Source organism: Podarcis pityusensis, assembly GCF_964106645.2.
Source record: "Podarcis pityusensis genome assembly, chromosome: 15".
Classification (NCBI taxonomy): domain Eukaryota; kingdom Metazoa; phylum Chordata; class Lepidosauria; order Squamata; family Lacertidae; genus Podarcis; species Podarcis pityusensis.
This window is the reverse complement of record NC_138040.1, coordinates 13,101,142-13,118,754: the sequence shown is the minus strand read 5'-3', so window position 1 is coordinate 13,118,754 and position 17,613 is coordinate 13,101,142. Positions and strand designations below refer to the sequence as shown.

General features: G+C 46.6%; 1 protein-coding gene across 2 annotated transcripts in view; it reads left to right on the top strand.

The window, feature by feature from the left end:
- Positions 1-17,613, top strand: part of CAMKK1 (calcium/calmodulin dependent protein kinase kinase 1) — an 81,298-nt gene that overhangs the window by 32,549 nt on the left and 31,136 nt on the right. For both annotated transcript variants that reach the window (XM_080983040.1, XM_080983039.1), the window contains exons 2-5: positions 126-683; positions 8,408-8,455; positions 14,353-14,406; positions 17,447-17,498. In XM_080983040.1, the coding sequence (XP_080839166.1) occupies positions 231-683; positions 8,408-8,455; positions 14,353-14,406; positions 17,447-17,498 (607 nt within the window). In that variant the 5' untranslated portion in view covers positions 126-230. The remainder of the gene's footprint in view (positions 1-125; positions 684-8,407; positions 8,456-14,352; positions 14,407-17,446; positions 17,499-17,613) is intronic.

The window sequence follows — 17,613 nt, the reverse complement described above, 5'->3', positions numbered from 1 at the left end:
TGGCCCCTGTGAGAACAGGATGCTGGACTAGATGGGCCACTGGCCTGATCCTGCAAGCTCTTCTTATGATCTTACTTAGTTACAACTACGCAGGCTTGACCAAGACTTTTTGTGATACTTTCCAGGTGTCCATGCGGCAGGGTCTCCACCTCAGATGCTTCCCATGAGCCACACTGCTCCAGCACTCTCCGTTGTCGTCATCTAAGAACACGGAAAGCCACGAATCGAGGATGGGGGATTCCGCAGCCGAGACAGCGGTCCAAATCCCCGATGTCTGTTGCAAAGACACCCAGACGGAGCTCGCTGAGAGAGTCGCGGCGATCCACGTTGCCGTTGGCCCTGATGCCGCCGACCAAAACGGTCAAGGAACCATAGCAGAGAATGACGTTTCGTTCTCCAAGATGGCTGCCAACAACCAAAGGAATGGGGTTGGTGTTGATTCGGGAACATCCGAAGAACTAGATGGGGCTCACGAGTTGCTTGCCCCAAAGAGGGCTCCAGCAAGACCCATCCTCTCTGGCCGGAAGTACTCCCTTCAGGAAAAGCCCGCAGGGAACTACTTGGCTTCTTCAGATGCCGCAGGCTTCGGTCCTTACGCCACGGGCCCTTCCACTCACATCTCACCACGGATAGTGCGGCGGCCGACGATAGAGTCCCATCGAGTCTCCATTTCAGATGCTGCGGTGGGTTGGCTCTCCCTTTTGGATGGATGGGGTGTGCTGTTAACAAAGGGCGGTTGAAAAATACTTTTATGGTGAACTGATAAATGAAATTCACACAGCCGGCTCTGCCGTTAGACAGAGTGAGGCAAACTCCTCTGGCAGCCATTTTGGGGGGCTGTGAAAAGGAAGCAAACAGATAGCTATTTAATGTATTGTTATTAATGCTGCTGCTGTTGTTACTACTGCAGTTTTACAGTTAGGGGGTGAGAGAAGCAATTGTGGGAATATCTATCTGAAGCGCTGACATAACTTGACTAACTTTGGTTTGGGACGTGGGAGGAATTGGTTTGTGTTGAAAGGGAAACCTACTTAATTTGCCCCTTTCTGAAGCAATATGTGAACTGAGACACAGCCATCCTTTGAAATTTGCACTTCTTTGAATTTTGAAATGAAATGCATTATATTAAGGGAAACTGCCTTGCAGAAATGTGTACATTAGGTAAAACACTGTGTATTTATTAATGCAATCCACCATTTAACGCAATCTCCACTCCTTGATCCTAAGTCCTGCCTTCTGGAGCAACCGTACCCAATAATAGAATAGTTTGGTGGCATCTGCAGATTTGATGAGCATCCCCTCGGTTCCTTCATCCAGGTCATTTATAAAGACGTTGAACAACAACGGGCCCTGGACAGAACCCTGCGGTACCTCACTTGCCACTTTTTTACAGGATGACGAGGAACCATTAATGAGTACTCTTTGGGTTCGGTCAGTCAACCAGCTACAAATCCATCTTACAGTTACCTCATTCAACCCACATTTTACCAGCTTCCTCACAAGAACATCATGGGGGACTTTGTCAAAAGCCTTACTGAAATCAAGATACACTATGTCCACAGCATTTCCCTGATCCACCAAGTTTGTAATTCCATCAAAAAAAGAAAGAAATCAGATTGGTCTGGCATGACTTATTTTTGAGAAACCCGTGCTGGGTCTTAGTAATCACAGCATCCTCTTCTAAATGCTCACAGACCGACTGTTGAATTATCTGCTCAAGGACCTTCCCTGGTATCGATGTCAAGCTCTCTGGTCTGTAGTTACCTGGGTCTTCCTTTCCCCCCCTTTTTGAAGATGGGGACAACATTTGCTCGGCTCCATCTTCTACATGGCAGCTTTTCAGATATTTGAAGACCACTATCATGTCTCCCTTTTTCCACCTGCCAGCCAAACCAGGGATGGGGCACTTCAGGCCTGGAGATCAAATGTGGCCCTCCAGGCCTCTCTGTGCGGCCCTTGAGACCCTCTCCAAGCCACACCCCTTATCATCCCATCTCTCACACCCTCCTTGAGTGTTCTCCCCTGCTGGGATGTGCCTTCCAACTCTAACTATGCCTCTTGCTTGTCTGGTGGGAGGCTAGAGAGGAGTGGGTGTGCATAGGTCAGGCATAGGCAAACTCGGCCCTCCAGATATTTTGGGACTACAACTCCCATCATCCCTAGCTAACAGGCCCAGTGGGCAGGGATGATGGAGTTGTCGTCCCAAAACATCTGGAGGGCCGAGTTTGCCTATGCCTGGCGTAGGAACTAGCCTGCTGTACAGAGCTAATATTTGCATTCCTTGCTCCACCTACTTTTGCCTCTGGCCCCACCCACCCCACGTGACCCCTGGAAGGTTACCCAGACAGGAATGTGGCTCTCAGCAGGTGGACAAAGTTTACCCCACTCCTCATCTGAACCTAAGATGCACCAGGCTGCAGGTCTCCCCCCAGCTCGACTCGGCAGCAGGAACTTATTTCTACACGCCAAGTTTTTTCTGCTTCAAAGTTGCCACGCTGTTGGCTCCATGTGTACCTTTGGCGCCTGTCTTTGGGGAATTCTAGCAGCGGCTGGCTCATGATTATTTTATCAGCTGACGTGTGCCACATTTCCCAGCACGGCGCGCACAAGAGCAGAATATGGGCACAGTTTGAAATTTTAATGCGGGCAAACGGTGGGCAGGTGCCTGATTGTTGGCAGCTGTGCTAGGAAAAGCAATAGATAGATAGATAGATAGATAGATAGATAGATAGATCGGCCAAAGTGGCCTTCCTTGTGAGGGTGTTGGAGCCCCAGAGTACCAGCAGAAGGTCTCACAACACTGTTTTATTGCAGCACGAGCTTTTGAGGAGCAGAGCATCGTGTGATGCGTAGACAGACATATTTGTACAGTGCTGCAGCAGGAAAGCATTTTTTAATATATATAAAGAAATGTACAAACAGTGGGGCCAAAAGGTCATGAAATCCAGTGGGATTTGTTGTAGTTCAGTTGCATTTCTACACGGAGTGCAAATACACACAAGATAAGAATAGATCGACCCATTCGAAATGACAGCTGCTGCAAATAAAGCTGTCTGTCAGGCTGCGCTGTGCAAAGTTGACATCGGAAATGGGAAAGAAATCCAGCAGCCAGGAATAAGCTTTGCCAGGTGATCCGGGTTGAGTGTCCTCACTGCCTCCTGTGGGAGTGAGTTCCATAGGTTAACAATGTACTGTGAGAAGAAGGTCATCCTTTTATCTGTCCGGAATCTTCCAACATTCAATGGATGACCTGGAGTTCTAGTGTTACTGGAGCACAATAAGAACCACTTTCTCCATGTCGTACATACTTTTTAAAAGTTCTATCATTTTGCCACGTCTTTTCTCCAAAAAAGTTCCCAAATTCTGCAGTCTTTCCTTGTAGGTGAGTCACTGCATTCCTTTGGTCATTTTGATGGCTCTTTTCTGAACCTTTTCCAACCCCTTTTGGGGGCGAGGCAACCAGAACGGCACAAAGAATTCCAATCGCCTCGTCCCCTGCCACCATCTTTCCTGTTTAAACATATTTTCGATAGGCAAGTTGTTCAGCGTGGCGTGGCATTTGCCCCACCCCAAATCGTCTTTCTCCCTGAGCCCCTTTCTGGCGACATTCAGATACATTGGAATACTTTCCGAAGCGACACCTTTCCCCTAGTGCAGGCTGCTTGGGGGTCATCCATCGCTGTCAGAGGCAGCGTTATCCATCACACCGTGGTTGCGAGTCATTACGCAAGTTACAGCCCTGGTAAAAACGAAGATGAAATCAATCACAGGTGTTTTGTTGGCTTATCCCCATTGGTGAAGATCCATGATGGATTGGTGGTTGCCTGCTGTGCTACACAACTGAGGCTGCGCTCATGTCAACAGAGAAGGATTGCATCCTTAGACAGCAATGCATTTTAAGACCTTAGGCCTGGGGTCAAATGAAGCCCTCCTACCCTCTTGTATCAGGTGTCTGGAGCTTTCCCCCCAGTCACACAAAACCCAAGCATCAGAGGCAGAGAAGGGCAGAAGAAAGGTTTGCAGCATCCGGCCAATGGCTCAGCATCATGTCCTCACAGTGGCTACTCAGACACCTGTGGGAGACCAGCAACCAGGACCCAACTGTGGAGGCTAATAGCTTTGTCCAATCCTCCTTTAAAGCCATCCAAATGGGGAGAGAGTCCCGCAGTTTAACTCTGCCCAAATCTTTCTCTGCCCCAAATCTTCTAACATTCCTTTGGATGTCCACAAGTTCTAATGTAAAATGATGAAGCAGAGGAAATGTCACAGAGCCGAGCCGGCAGTAAATCACACCGTTCAAAGTTGGAGTTACAGTCGTACCTTGGTTTTCGAACATCTTAGTTCTTGCATGTTTTGACTCCCGAACGCTGCATACCCGAAAGTGACTGTTCCGGTTTGCGAACTATTTTTGGAAGCCGAACGTCTGACGGTGCTCCCACAGCTTCCAATTGGCTGCAGGAGCTTCCTGCAGCCAATCAGAAGCTGTGCTTTGGTTTCTGAACGGCTTCCATTCGACTTCCAAGGTACGAGTGTATTTGCAAAAACACAGTCTCTATAGACTCGGCTGAGTGCCAGGCCTAATGAGGACAGCAGCTCATCCCCATTGGTGCTCCTCCATGACATCAATTGTCGTGACTGAAAGTCCCTGCATCCCCACAGCCCCTCTTCTCCGTGACTTTTCCCAATCAATCGGAGACTGTGCCTGTGTGCAGCCTGTCGCTGCTCCACCCTTTTCATTCCTCTTCTGGTTCTGGGAGACATAGGGAGGAGGGGAGCTTGTTGCAGCAGGAGACACCTGTGATTCTTCACTAGCCTGATTCATCTCTGCCTCTTGATCTCCTTTCTCCCTGTGACCACTCATCGTTGTCCCACCACCACTCTGAGCCTTCTTCCCTTGGTGGCTCCCCATCTGGTTCCTCCCACCACTCCTCTGCGTTCAACCAGCCCATGACAGGAAGTCTCTTACTCCAAGATATAATATAAAATATAATATAATTTATTATTTATACCCCCCCCTCCAATTTGGCTGGGTTTCCCCAGCCACTCTGGGCGGCTTCCAACAAAGTATTAAAATACAGTAGTCTGTTAAACATGAAAAGCTTCCTTAAAGGGGGCTGCCTTCAGATGTCTTCTAAAAGTCTGGTAGTCGTTCTTCTCTTTTATATCTGGTGGGAGGGCGTTCCACAGGGCGGGTGCCACTACCAAGAAGGCCCTCTGCCTAGTTCCCTGTAACTTGGCAGCTTGCAGTGAGGGAACCGCCAGAAGGCCCTCGGCGCTGGACCTCAGTGTCCGGACAGAACGATGGGGGTGGAGACGCTCCTTCAGGTATACTGGACCGAGGCTGTTTAGGGCTTTAAAGGTCAGCACCAACACTTTGAATTGTGCTTGGAAATGTACTGGGAGCCAGTGTAGGTCTTTCAAGACCGGTGTTATGTGGTCTCGGCAGCCGCTTCAGTCACCAGTCTAGCTGCCGCATTCTGGATTAGTTATAGTTTCCGGGTAGCCCCACGTAAAGCGCATTGCAGTAGTCCAAGCGGGCGATAACTAGAGCATGCACCACTCTGGCGAGACAGTCCGTGGGCAGATAGGGTCTCAGCCTGCGTACCAGATGGAGCTGGTAAACAGCTGCCCTGGACACAGAATTAACCTGCGCCTCCATGGACAGCTGTGAGTCCAAAATGACTCCCAGGCTGCACACCTGGTCCTTCAGGGGCACAGTTACCCCATTCAGGACCAGGGAGTCCTCTACACCTGCCCGCCTCCTGTCCCCCCAAAACAGTACTTCTGTCTTGTCAGGATTCAACCTCAATCTGTTAGCTGCCATCCATCCTCCAACCACTTTCAGACACTCACACAGGACCCAGGGCTGAGTTGTTAGAAAAATGGTCTTCTGTATTTACTCCTTAGTTGCCATGGGAACCAGGCCTTCACACCCTTCTTGAGTGTTTTTGCTTGGCTGGAATATGACCTTCAGTCCTGATGATGCTTCTTGCTTATCTTGATGGAAGATAGAGAGGGGCGTGTGATTATAGAAACTAGGCCAGTGTAGAAAGGTAAAAGTCACATTCACTGCTCCACTCACTTTTGAATCTGGCTCCGCCCACCACTAGAATGTGGCCCCTGGAAGGTAGCCTTGGACAGAAATATGGCCCTCAGACTGGAAATGTTTTCCCACTCATGTTTTAAGGGGAGGATTGAACATATTTTCAGTGGACCAAAAGCTGAACGCCGGCTGTATTATGTTCTGTTTTATTCAGTTTACAAGCTGCTTGCTTAAGATAAAACTATACTCTAGGTGACACAGACAAAATTAAAACATTGCACATTGAATTGTGCAATAAAATTCAATAAAAAACATAAATCAATTTTAAAAAACCCTCCCTGGCAATAAAATCCAGCATAGATAGATGCCGATTAAAGCCGCAGTTAAGAATCTGAGAAAACTCAGCTCAGCTGGAAAAACTAAAAAGAAGAAGCAGCTCATTTGTCATCGACCTGCGGAGCTGAAATTAAAAGAGCAATGATGTTTTAAAGATAGAGAGGTGTTAAAAGGCTTCGGAGCACAATAAAAGGCCTTTGGCTGGGAAGGAAATGAAAAGGGACTCTCTCAGGATAGCATTTCACAGACCGGAAGGAAGGGGCTTTGCAGAAAGGCCCTCTTCATCTTAACAGCCCTCAGGATTTCATTGTGTGGGGCACTTGGAGAAAAAACAAACTTAAAACATCCCAGCAAAAAGGCCTTAGGTAAATGACCTGATAAAAAAAGGAATATTTTTGCCTGGCACCTAAAGCTATGTAATGATGGCACCAGACGAGCTGCGCTGGGGAGAGCGTTCCACAAGCAAGGAGCCACCACTGAAAAGGCCCTGTTCTTGTGTTGCCACCCTCCAAATGTCCCATGGAGGGGGGCACACAAAGAAGGGCCTCAGGTGATGATCACAGCGCCTGGGTCAGTTCATACAGAGAGACAAAGTTCTTGAGGTGTTGGTACCCTGAGCCACATAAACCTTTATGGGTCAGAATCAGCATTTTGAACTGGGCCCGGAAACCAATTGGTAGCCAGAGCAGTTGGGCCGGGACTGGTATTACACACTCAGAGGATTTTGCCCTGGTAAGCAACCTGGCTGCTGAATTCTGCACCGGCTGCAGTTTACAAAAATAGAAAACCATTACTTCGATCATAGCATATTACTACAAATAAACGCACTTACCAATAAACCCCAACCATGGAGGCAGAGCATAGCGTGACTTGTTGCCATCAATAGTCCTATCCTCTGTGAATTTGTCCAATCCTCTTTTAAAGCCATCCAAGTTGGTGACCACCCCCTGTCTCAAGTGGGAGGGAGTTCCATAGTTTAGATACGCACTGCGCGGCAAACACGGCCCTAGTAAGTGTGTTTAGGGTTGCTTCCTTCATCAGTGAGTCCATTAATCAGCTAAAATGCACCTGATGAATAGACCCAGATTATTTTGCCTCACGTATCCTCCGTTAACAAATCCCAACCAAGACTTAGATGGCTTGGTGCGTTATGCTGACTACAGCGTCTGGCAGAGGGCAGACTTTTCGTACAAAAATTGGCCGGAGGCGGCAAAAAACCTTCAGAGCGAGCTGCCTTCGGAGCCCGATCGCATTTGACAGCCTCTCTGCACGGCAGCGCCTCCTCCCTTTTGAAACGGAAAGACTCGCTTCATGCATCCAGCTGAGGGAAGCGGACCTAGCAGCTCACTCAGATGTGTGACTGAGGAGAAGTGACAGGCAGAGGGAACCTGGCTTGCCTCAGAGGGTGTACTTTTCCTGTCTGCAGATCACAAATACTAAGGGGGTATTCTTCCTCATCGCCTCACAATGAAGCTGGGTTGCGGTGCTCAGATGCCATGATTAGCTCTCGCTGTTGTCGCTGAATTGGGGGCGAGGGAGGAATTCGGTTCAATTTGCATCGAAAGGCAAATATTACCTAATTCACAGTATCCAAAACAGCTCCCAAACTGAAACACAGCCATCCCTTGATGTTTGAAAGTATCCAAATTTTTGAAACGCAGTTTCTTACCATCCAAGGTAATTGTGTGCCAAAATGCATGTATTGAGACGTGCATTAAAATGCATGTGCTGGCGAAAAGGACATACAGAAGTGCATTATATTACGGGAAACGTAACTTTCAGGGGAAATACGCTCTGCAGAATCGGGGATATTGGGCAAAAGAGCATCCGGGAATGTTTGCATTAGAAATTCTCACAAAAATGCTGATGGGTTTTCGTGATTACTTAAAAAAAAAAAAGTCAGCTGATGTGGATGTGAGGAGAGCTAACTGGAAAAATGAGAAACTGACCAATTTGCCCATCTCAGCCTCCAAATGCAATCCTTTTGAACTAGCTACCCTAACTGAATCTCTATTTCTACCCCTCCAGGATTGTGTTCAGCTGAACCAATATAAGTTGAAAAGCGAAATAGGCAAGGTATGTAACCACAATTCTTCCTCAACTGCTTCATCAGAAGTAGATTTTTGGGGTTCTATGCAATTTTATTCTGTATATGTTTATTATAAAACCTGTTGATTGTTATGTATATGTTGATAATTTTATTATGCCTACTGTTTTAAAATATCTGTTTTTAATCGCTGCTTCTAATGAACGTTTTATACTATTTTATGCTCCAAGTTCCTTCCATTCTATCTTGGAACTGTAGGTAGAATGCAAAATCCCGATGGCGACTCCTTTCATCCTTCCTTCTAACTGAAGATATATAAGCAATTATAAGTCCTCTTAGTGTTATTCAGTTCATATGTAAATAATAAAGGATGGTTTCCATCGTAAACCTTTTGCAAAATAGAGTTTCCTTCCTTTCCCCCCCTTTTTTACACACACAGTTCCATTTGATGTTATATTCCATATTTATAATCCAATTTCTTCCATCCTCGCTTGTACAAATATAATTTGAACTAGCATTCAGAGGAGGGTTGCTGAATCATAAATGTAGAGAAGAAAACTTTAAATAAAGAAACCGTAGGCTCTCCTCCCCCCACCGTCTTTTGCACCGAATGAAGTTATCTCAAGTTCAAACCGTAATGTCCTTGCAGTTGGTTTTTTCCACAGTTAGCGATCTCATCTCTTCTAGCACATGACTGTAATTTAGTCCAATTAAGCTCTAATTAACAGGAGAACCTTTGCTTCTTAATGGCAGCGTTGGAGGGTTTTCGGCAGGTGAAGTGCTTTTGCACTCAGCGCCTTCTTGCCCCCCCCCCCCATTCCATGCCGGAGGAGAGCCAGGTTCGAGACAAACTGTGAGTGAAGTGAAGCCTGCCCCCCCCCCCGTCCCTGGGGGGGAATTTGCAAGGATAATTGCCCTCAATCATCCTTGTTTTTCCTTTGCCAATGATCTCCTGATGTCATGAGGGCTGCTTCCATTAAGGCAGAGCGGAACCGGAAGCCAGCATGGCATTTGATTTTGAGTTTTTGAGCCGCTTCTTATGTCTTGGAGCCCTGCCGCAATGCCGGCTCACTCTTAACAAATCTGATGGGCCTCAATGTGCCGAACAAGTGAGGTTGCAGGAATAAGGGGAAGGTGCTGTTGTTGACTTCACCGATCCAAGCCTCTTCCCGCTACAGGCAGCAGGTAAGCGGAGGAACGGCTGGTGTTCTTCTCCTGCCTGCCTTTGGGAATCCTGTGCCAGCCTCCTGCTACAGAGATAATGACTGTGTATATCGAAATTTGCACATGGCAGAGTTCCCAGCACTGCAGCACCTGGGCTGCGCGTGATGAGAATCAGAGATGTCCCCTTCCTCTGCCCTTCATGGAAAAGAGCCTAAAGTCTGTGCTCCAACACATAAGTGTCCCTGGGAGGCAGCCCAACAGATAAGCATGTTCTGCAAGAACATGAGAACAGCCAGCCCTCATGCTGCCTTTCCAAAACTGGTGCTGGGCTTTTGGAAGGAGGCACAAGGCCCTGGCAGGGTCCTAGAGCCCTCCCACCTCCTTCCCAAAGATGGGAAAGCGCTAGCTAGGCTTTGGCAAGGAGCGTGGAGGACTCTGGGACCCTTTCGGAGCCCACACACCTCTTTCCCAAAGCCCAGCACCTCCTTACCTGACCTAGGAAAGGCAGGGGGTGGGAAGTCATGAAATGTTGCTGGAAAAAGGTATGTAACCCTCAGGCCCTCCATGTTGGAACACCCTGGCCTGACGATTGAATTTTGAAGTCTGTGGGAGTTGGGGTGGGGAAGAGGGAATTGGCCAGATAAAAAATAACCCATCTCCCCATTCCACTGACAGAAGTTCTTTCTGCCTGATCAAAGAGCTTTCCATCCTCATGAATCTCTTTAAACCGATGAAAAGGATTGCGTAGGTAGATCATCTGCCTTTGAACTCAGTTTAGCTCCTTCCATTTAAGCACCTTTATTTACATTTTTTTGGCATATCAAGAGAGGGGAAAAAAGAAACTAAAATCTTCTGGGCATTTGCAGACGGGTCATCGCAGGAGCCCTGCTGGATCAGAGCCAAGGACCACTTGGTCCGACATCCTGTTCGTGACTGCTGTCACCATCTGCAGTGATCATGGAGCCCAAGAAAGTAAAATCTCTCACTGCCTCCATTTCTTCACGTCCTGGCAATTAGAAGGGGAAGAAATGGAGGCAGTGAGAGATTTTACTTTGTTGGGCTCCATGATCACTACAGATGGTGACAGCAGTCACGAAATTAAAAGACACCTGCTTCTTGGGAGAAAAGCAATGGCAAACCTAGAGAGCATCTTAAAAAGCAGAGACATCACCTTGCCAACAAAGGTCCGTATAGTAAAAGCTATGGTTTCCCAGTAGTGATGTATGGAAGTGAGAGCTGGACCATCACGAAGGCTGATCGCCGAAGAATAGATGCTTTTGAATTATGGTGCTGGAGGAGACTCTTGAGAGTCCCACGGACTGCAAGAAGATCAAACCTCTCCATTCTGAGGGAAATCTGCCCCGAGTGCCCACTGGAAGGACAGATCGTGAAGCTGAGGCTCCAATACTTTGGCCACCTCATGAGAAGAGAAGAGTCCCTGGAAAAGACCCTGATGTTGGGAAAGATGGAGGGCACAAGGAGAAGGGGACACCAGAGGATGAGATGGTTGGACAGTGTTCTCGAAGCTACCAGCATGAGTTTGACCAAACTGTGGGAGGCAGTGGAAGACAGGAGTGCCTGGCGTGCTCTGGTCCATGGGGTCACGAAGAGTCAGACACGACTAAACAACAACAATTTACATTTTTTTGGCATCTCAAGAGAGAAGTTGCTTAAAAAAAAAAAAAAACTAAAATCTTCTGGGCATTTCTTGATGGGGCATCGCAGGAGCCCTGCCGGATCGGAGCAAAGGACCGCTTCGTCCGACATCCTGTTTTCGACAGGAAGTGGTCAGATGGCAGGACAGAAGAAGGATGCCTAGAATGTTGTTTTTGTTTCACACATTGCAAATTGTGGACAAAATGGACTGTTTCAAGAGGTGGCAGAGAGATATTTCTAGATTTGTCTGGCAGGGCAAGAAGCCTAGAATAAAATTTAAAATATTAACAGATGCAAAGGAAAGAGGTGGATTTGCCCTGCCAGACTTTAAACTTTACTATGAATCAGCAGCCTTTTGCTGGTTGAAAGAATGGCTGCTTCTTGAAAACACTGACATTTTGGATCTAGAAGGTTTTAACAATGTATCTGGATGGCATGCATATCTGTGGTATGATAAGTTCAAAGCACATAAAGCATTTAAAAACCATATTGTCAGGAAAGCATTGTTTAATGTTTGGATAAGATACAAGGACTTATTGGAAAATAAAACCCCAAGGTGGCTGTCACCGATGGAAGCGAAAGCTCTCAAAAAGCTCAATATAGAGGCCAAATGGCCAAAATATTGGGAAATTTTGGAAAAAGATGGAGATAGACTGAAATTACAGAGTTTTGAGAAATTAAAAAACAAAGTGCGAGACTGGCTTCATTATTATCAGATAATGGAGGCATATAATTTGGACAAGAAAATTGGCTTCCAGGTGGAAAAATCAAAATTGGAAACAGAACTGTTAGAACCCAAAACTAAGAATTTGTCAAGAATGTATAACTTGCTGTTGAAATGGAATACTCAGGATGAAACGGTGAAATCTGCTATGATTAAATGGGCACAAGATGTTGGACATAACATAATGATGGCTGACTGGGAACAGTTATGGACCACAGGTATGAAGTTTACGGCATGTAATGCCTTAAGAGAGAATATTATGAAAATGATATACAGGTGGTACATGACACCAGTCAAGCTTGCAAAAATCTATCATTTGCCCGATAATAAATGTTGGAAATGTAAAGAAACCGAAGGTACATTCTTTCACCTTTGGTGGACGTGCCCAAGGATTAAGGCTTTCTGGGAGATGATTTATAATGAAATGAAAAGGGTATTTAAATATACCTTTCTGAAGAAACCAGAGGCCTTTCTCCTGGGCATGGTCGGCCAAATGGTGCCAAAGAAGGACAGAACTTTCTTTATGTATGCCACAATAGCAGCAAGAATACTTATTGCAAAGTATTGGAAGACACAAGACCTACCCACTCTGGAAGAATGGCAGATGAAGGTGATGGACTACATGGAATTGGCGGAAATGACTGGCAGAATCCGAGACTAGGGAGAAGAGTCGGTGGAAGAAGATTGGAAGAAATTTAAAGACTATTTACAGAAATGTTGCAAAATTAATGAATGTTAGAATGATGTTGGAATGAAGCTAGGTGGTTTAAGCAGTAATGCTATAAAGGTGTATGTAAAAAAGGATTGATAACAGATGAAAATTTAAAGTTATAGTATATTAAGTTAAAGGATCATGATAAAACAAAGAGGGAAAGAAATTGCTGACTTAACTAATTGAACTGGAATACAAAAAAGGGAGGTATGAGGAGGTCAGGGAAACAAGGATATGAATGTAAGCTATGGAAAGATTGATCCATTATTCTTTTTTTTTTTAAGTGTCTTTTATTCTTTTATTCTGTAGTTTGTATTTTGTATTTTTTTTGTATTTTTACTTTTTGTTTTTGTGTAATTCTTTTTTTTCTCTGAAATTTTAATAAATATTAAAAAAAAAAAGAAGCAGGGAAAGGGGCATCGCTCAGTGGCAGGACACCTGCTTCGCATGCAGAAGGCCCCGGGTTTGTTCTGCAGCATCTCCAGGTAGGGCTGAGAGAGGCACCTGAGCCTGAAACCCTGGAGAGCTGCTGCCGGTCAGTGTATGCAGTGCTGAGCTAGGAGGAGGACCAGCGGTCTTGACTCAGTTTCTAAGGCAGACTTGGGTTGGGGAACAGTATCCGGCCAGCAGACCACATCCTTACTCCCCAACCCCGATGACAGGTGGGCAAGACCGCGCACCTGTCAGCAACCTGATGTCACAATGATGTCAGGTGACTGAAACCTGTCAAAGTCCAAGGGAAGTAACTGACAACTGCCAATCAGCAGTTACAGCAGCCACCTTTGAAGATGTGCTTTGGGCGCCGTTCAGCACTGGGAGTTGCACTTTCAAAGGGAGTCTCTGTAGCCGCCGACCAGTTGATTAATGTTTAGTGGAAGCCCTTTTGAAGTACTCAAAACGAAACATATTTCCCCCTGCAGAGAAGGAGGTTTGTATTCAGAGCATTTAGAAAGGGAGCTTTTCTTTCTTTTTTTCATTTCCAAGTAAGCAGCATTTTTAGTGCAAACTCTTTCCACCAGAACGAACATATGCTCCATTTTTTCAAGGCGGCATTTTTCTTGTTTTGTTTTCCCCCCGCTGCTGAGAAAGCAGCTTGGATTTAAAGCACTGCAGGAAGCGTTTGAATCCAAACTGCATCCTCCAAGCATTTGTTCATACTTCCAGAACTTACACGTGGATCCTCTGTGCTTCAAAACCACCCCACTTTTCTCTTAATTTTTGGGGTGCAGCTCGCCCAATGAAAAGCGTGCAAAGCATCATGAGAAAATTGCATTTTGGGGAAACAGCTTACAGAAAATAGATACGTTAGGCAAAAAGGTGTAAAGAACTGTGTATTAATACACGAAAGGTACATACAAATCTGCAAGAGGTTGCAAGAGTTCTCATGTCATCCTCCCATTGATCAAAGAAAGCCACATTTTTGTCCTTCCAGTGTATCAATATTAATTTTTTTTCAGATGTCCAGGTCCAGAGAATCCATTTATGTTGACCATTTGTCATGCCCCATATATTAGGTATAAGAGGATGTTCTGGAATTTTCAACTCTTTCCTCACAGTAGTTTTCATGCATCCTAGTATTTCTTTCCAAAATTTTTTGCTAATGTCGAACATACGTTTCAATGAGCCATTCTCTAGTCTGAACTGACATTGTCTGTGCATTTATTTCTTAGGGCTCCTATGGCGTCGTGAAGCTGGCCTACAACGAAAGTGACGACCAATATTATGTAAGTTCCTACCCTGCTCCCTTCCGTTCCCTATGCAAGTGACTGGATAGTCCCTCCAATCAATTTTGACCTCTCAGGGGAGCCTAATTTCACTCATCCCTTGTTTGTTTGTTGCATTTATACCTCACCTTTTCCTCCAAGGAGCTCAAGTTGGCCTACATGGCTCTCCGCCTCCTCATTTACCCACCCCCCTCCCCACAACAACCCTGTGAAGTAGGTTAGGCCAAGGGGCAGTGACTGGCCCACAATCAGCGACCTTCATTTTGGGGTGAGGGATTTGAACTCAGGTCTCTCCCAGGTCTTAGTCCAACACTAACTACTGCACCGCCACAGGCTCTTGCCTGTCTGTGTTTATTTGAGTTCACTTGCCTTGAGAACGGACTCTCCGTTCCACCACAAAAGAACCCACTTTGTCCAGGAACACAGTCTCTTGGGTGGGCTTCATCCTAGAGATGGAGGAGGCCAGCTCAGATTGCAGGAATTCTCCTCAATAATTCTGGGAGCTGGAGTCTGTTAAGGGTGCTGAGGGTTTGTAAGGAGATCCCTATTTCCGTCCCCTCGTCCCCTGAGTTGCAGTTGGAGGCAGCAGTGCTTCTGAAAACCAATTGCTGGAAGCCACAAGATGGGAGAGTCGCTCTTGTGCCCGAATCCTGCTTGCTGGTTTCCCACAGGCTCACCACTGTGAGAGCAGGAGGCTGGTCTAGATGGGCCCTGGGCCTGATCCAGCAGGCTCTTCTTATGTTCTTTAATCCCAGAGTACAGTGGTACCTCAGGTTACAGACGCTTCGGGTTACAGACACTTCAGGTTACAGACTCCGCTAACCCGGAAGTAGTACCTCGGGTTAAGAACTTTGCTTCAGGATGAGAACAGAAATCGCATGGCGGCAGCAGCAGCAGGAGGCCCCATTAGCTAAAGTGGTGCTTCAGGTTAAGAACGGTTTCAGGTTAAGAACGGACCTCCCAAACGAATTAAGTTCTTAACCCAAGGTAGTGCAACAACCAATCCCTCTTCCCGGGGAACTCTGGGAATTGTAGTTTTGGGAGGGGAATTAGGGCCTCCTAACAACTCGGCACCCTTAACTGACTCCAGCTCCCAGAATTCTTTGGGGGAAGCCATGACTGTTTAGAGTGGGTATCACTTGGGATGACATGAATGTGGCCTAAGCTGAAAAAAGGAAGTTGGAAGGACCCTGCACAGATCGCGGACAGCACCAGTCCTCATTCAAACATCTTGGAAGATGTTCCTGTTGGCCGGCTCACCAAGTAAACCTCCTCATTCACAGAGCCATCCAGATTGCCTGAGGCCACTGAGGAAGAAAGCAAAAGAAAATGGCACCCGGGAGGGAGGGGGGAACCCATAAGAGAAACTGCTCCAAATGGCATAATGAGCTAATGGCCGGTTAGCTCCCCGCCACGCTACTTGATTGACAGGCGGCTTTTCATACCGAAAGAGATTGCATGTTCCATGTATCTCCGCTTTGCAGAACAACGTTCACACCGATAGCGCTTTGACGAGAGCTGTCAAGTGGGCAATGGAAATGTTTCACGCAAGTGCAATGCACCACCAATTACCTGGGACCCTTTTAAAATTCTGACAATTGGAAACAATTCAGATTCTCTCTTTCTGTCTCACTCGCACAGACAAACAAACACACACACAAGCAATATGCTGAATTTTTTCATTGTCGCCTATCCCTGTCCTTTCCCCCCTTCAAGGTGGTTACAGCAGAGAAGAGGGAGCGTTGCTCTGGCGCCTTCTGCCTTTTGATCTTACCTTTAAAACATATGTCCAGATTTAAAGGCTCAGATTACTGTGGTGACAGCGCCAGGCTACTAGCCCCTGGAAAAGACCAAAGTTCAAATCCCTGCTTTGGGTGACCTTGGGGGACTGTTCACAGACTTTCTTGGCCTAACCAACTTCACAGGTTTGTTGTGAGGATAGGATGGGGAGGAAGAGGACCACGTACACCACCTTTGAGCTCCCTGGAGGAAAAGTGGGGTCTGAATGAAGTACCGTATTTTTCGCTCTATAGGACACACTTTTCCCCCTCCAAAAATTAAGGGGAAATGTGTGTGCATCCTATGGAGCGAATGCAGGATCCTTGGCTTCAGTGATAGCAACGCGAAGCCCCCGAAGCACAGAGGGAGCGTTCCCTCCGCGCTCTGGAGGCTTTGCGTTGCTTTCGCTGAAGCCTGGAAAGCGACCCCTCTCGCTCTCCAGGCTTCAGGGATAGCCGCCTGAAGCCTGCGGAACACAGCGGGAAGTCCCGCTGTGCTCCAGAGGCTTTGGGTTCCTTTTGCTGAAGCCGGGAGAGCAAGACTCTCCTGGCTTCAGCAGAGAGGGAGAGCTGTGCAGCGCCCCTTCAGCCAAGCGGGAGGAGAAATGGAAGGGGCTCCGTTTCTCCTGCCGCTTCGCTGAAGGGGCGCTGAGCAGAGAGGGGGAGAATTTTTTTTTCTTGTTCTCCCCCTCTAAAACAAGGTGCGTCCTATCGTCGGGTGTCTTCTGTAGAGCGAAAAATACGGTAAATAAATAAATTGGAATTGCATATATTAGGCAAGATTGCTTGCAAAAGAAGTATGTTAAGAGGAGCATGCATGAATGTGTGTGCAAATGTTCATACGGATAGCTCAGTTGGTAAGAGCATGAGACTTTTAATCTCAGGGTTGTGGGTTTGAGCTCCACTTTGGGCAAAAAAGCTCCTGCATTGCAAGGGGTTGGAGTAGATGACCATCGTGGTCTCTTCCAGCTCTACAGTTCTTTGATTCTATAGCTTCATTGTTTTTCAAATGTAAACTGAGTGGAGGGAAAAGAGAACTCGAGAGACCACAACTGGCAGATTTGTCGCTCCTTCCTCTTTTGTTGTTTACCCTCCTTTTACCCTATAGTCCCCGGGAAGCTGACCACAATTAAAACACAGTATTGAAAAACAGTTTAAAACAAAATAAGAAATAGAATGGGTCCTACTTACTGCTCCAAATTACTATTTACTTGACTTTTTATAATACACGTCTCCTCCCCACCCCTTCTGTTTCACTACAGGCCATGAAAGTCCTCTCCAAAAAGAAGCTATTGAAACAGTATGGATTTCCACGTAAGTATCTGTGCCTTTTTACAGCTTGGGGAGCTTATCTGAAGGTAGGGCAGGCACACACTTCCGTCTAGGCAAACAAGGGGCATTCTGGGAGTTAAAGCCAGGCAAAAACTCT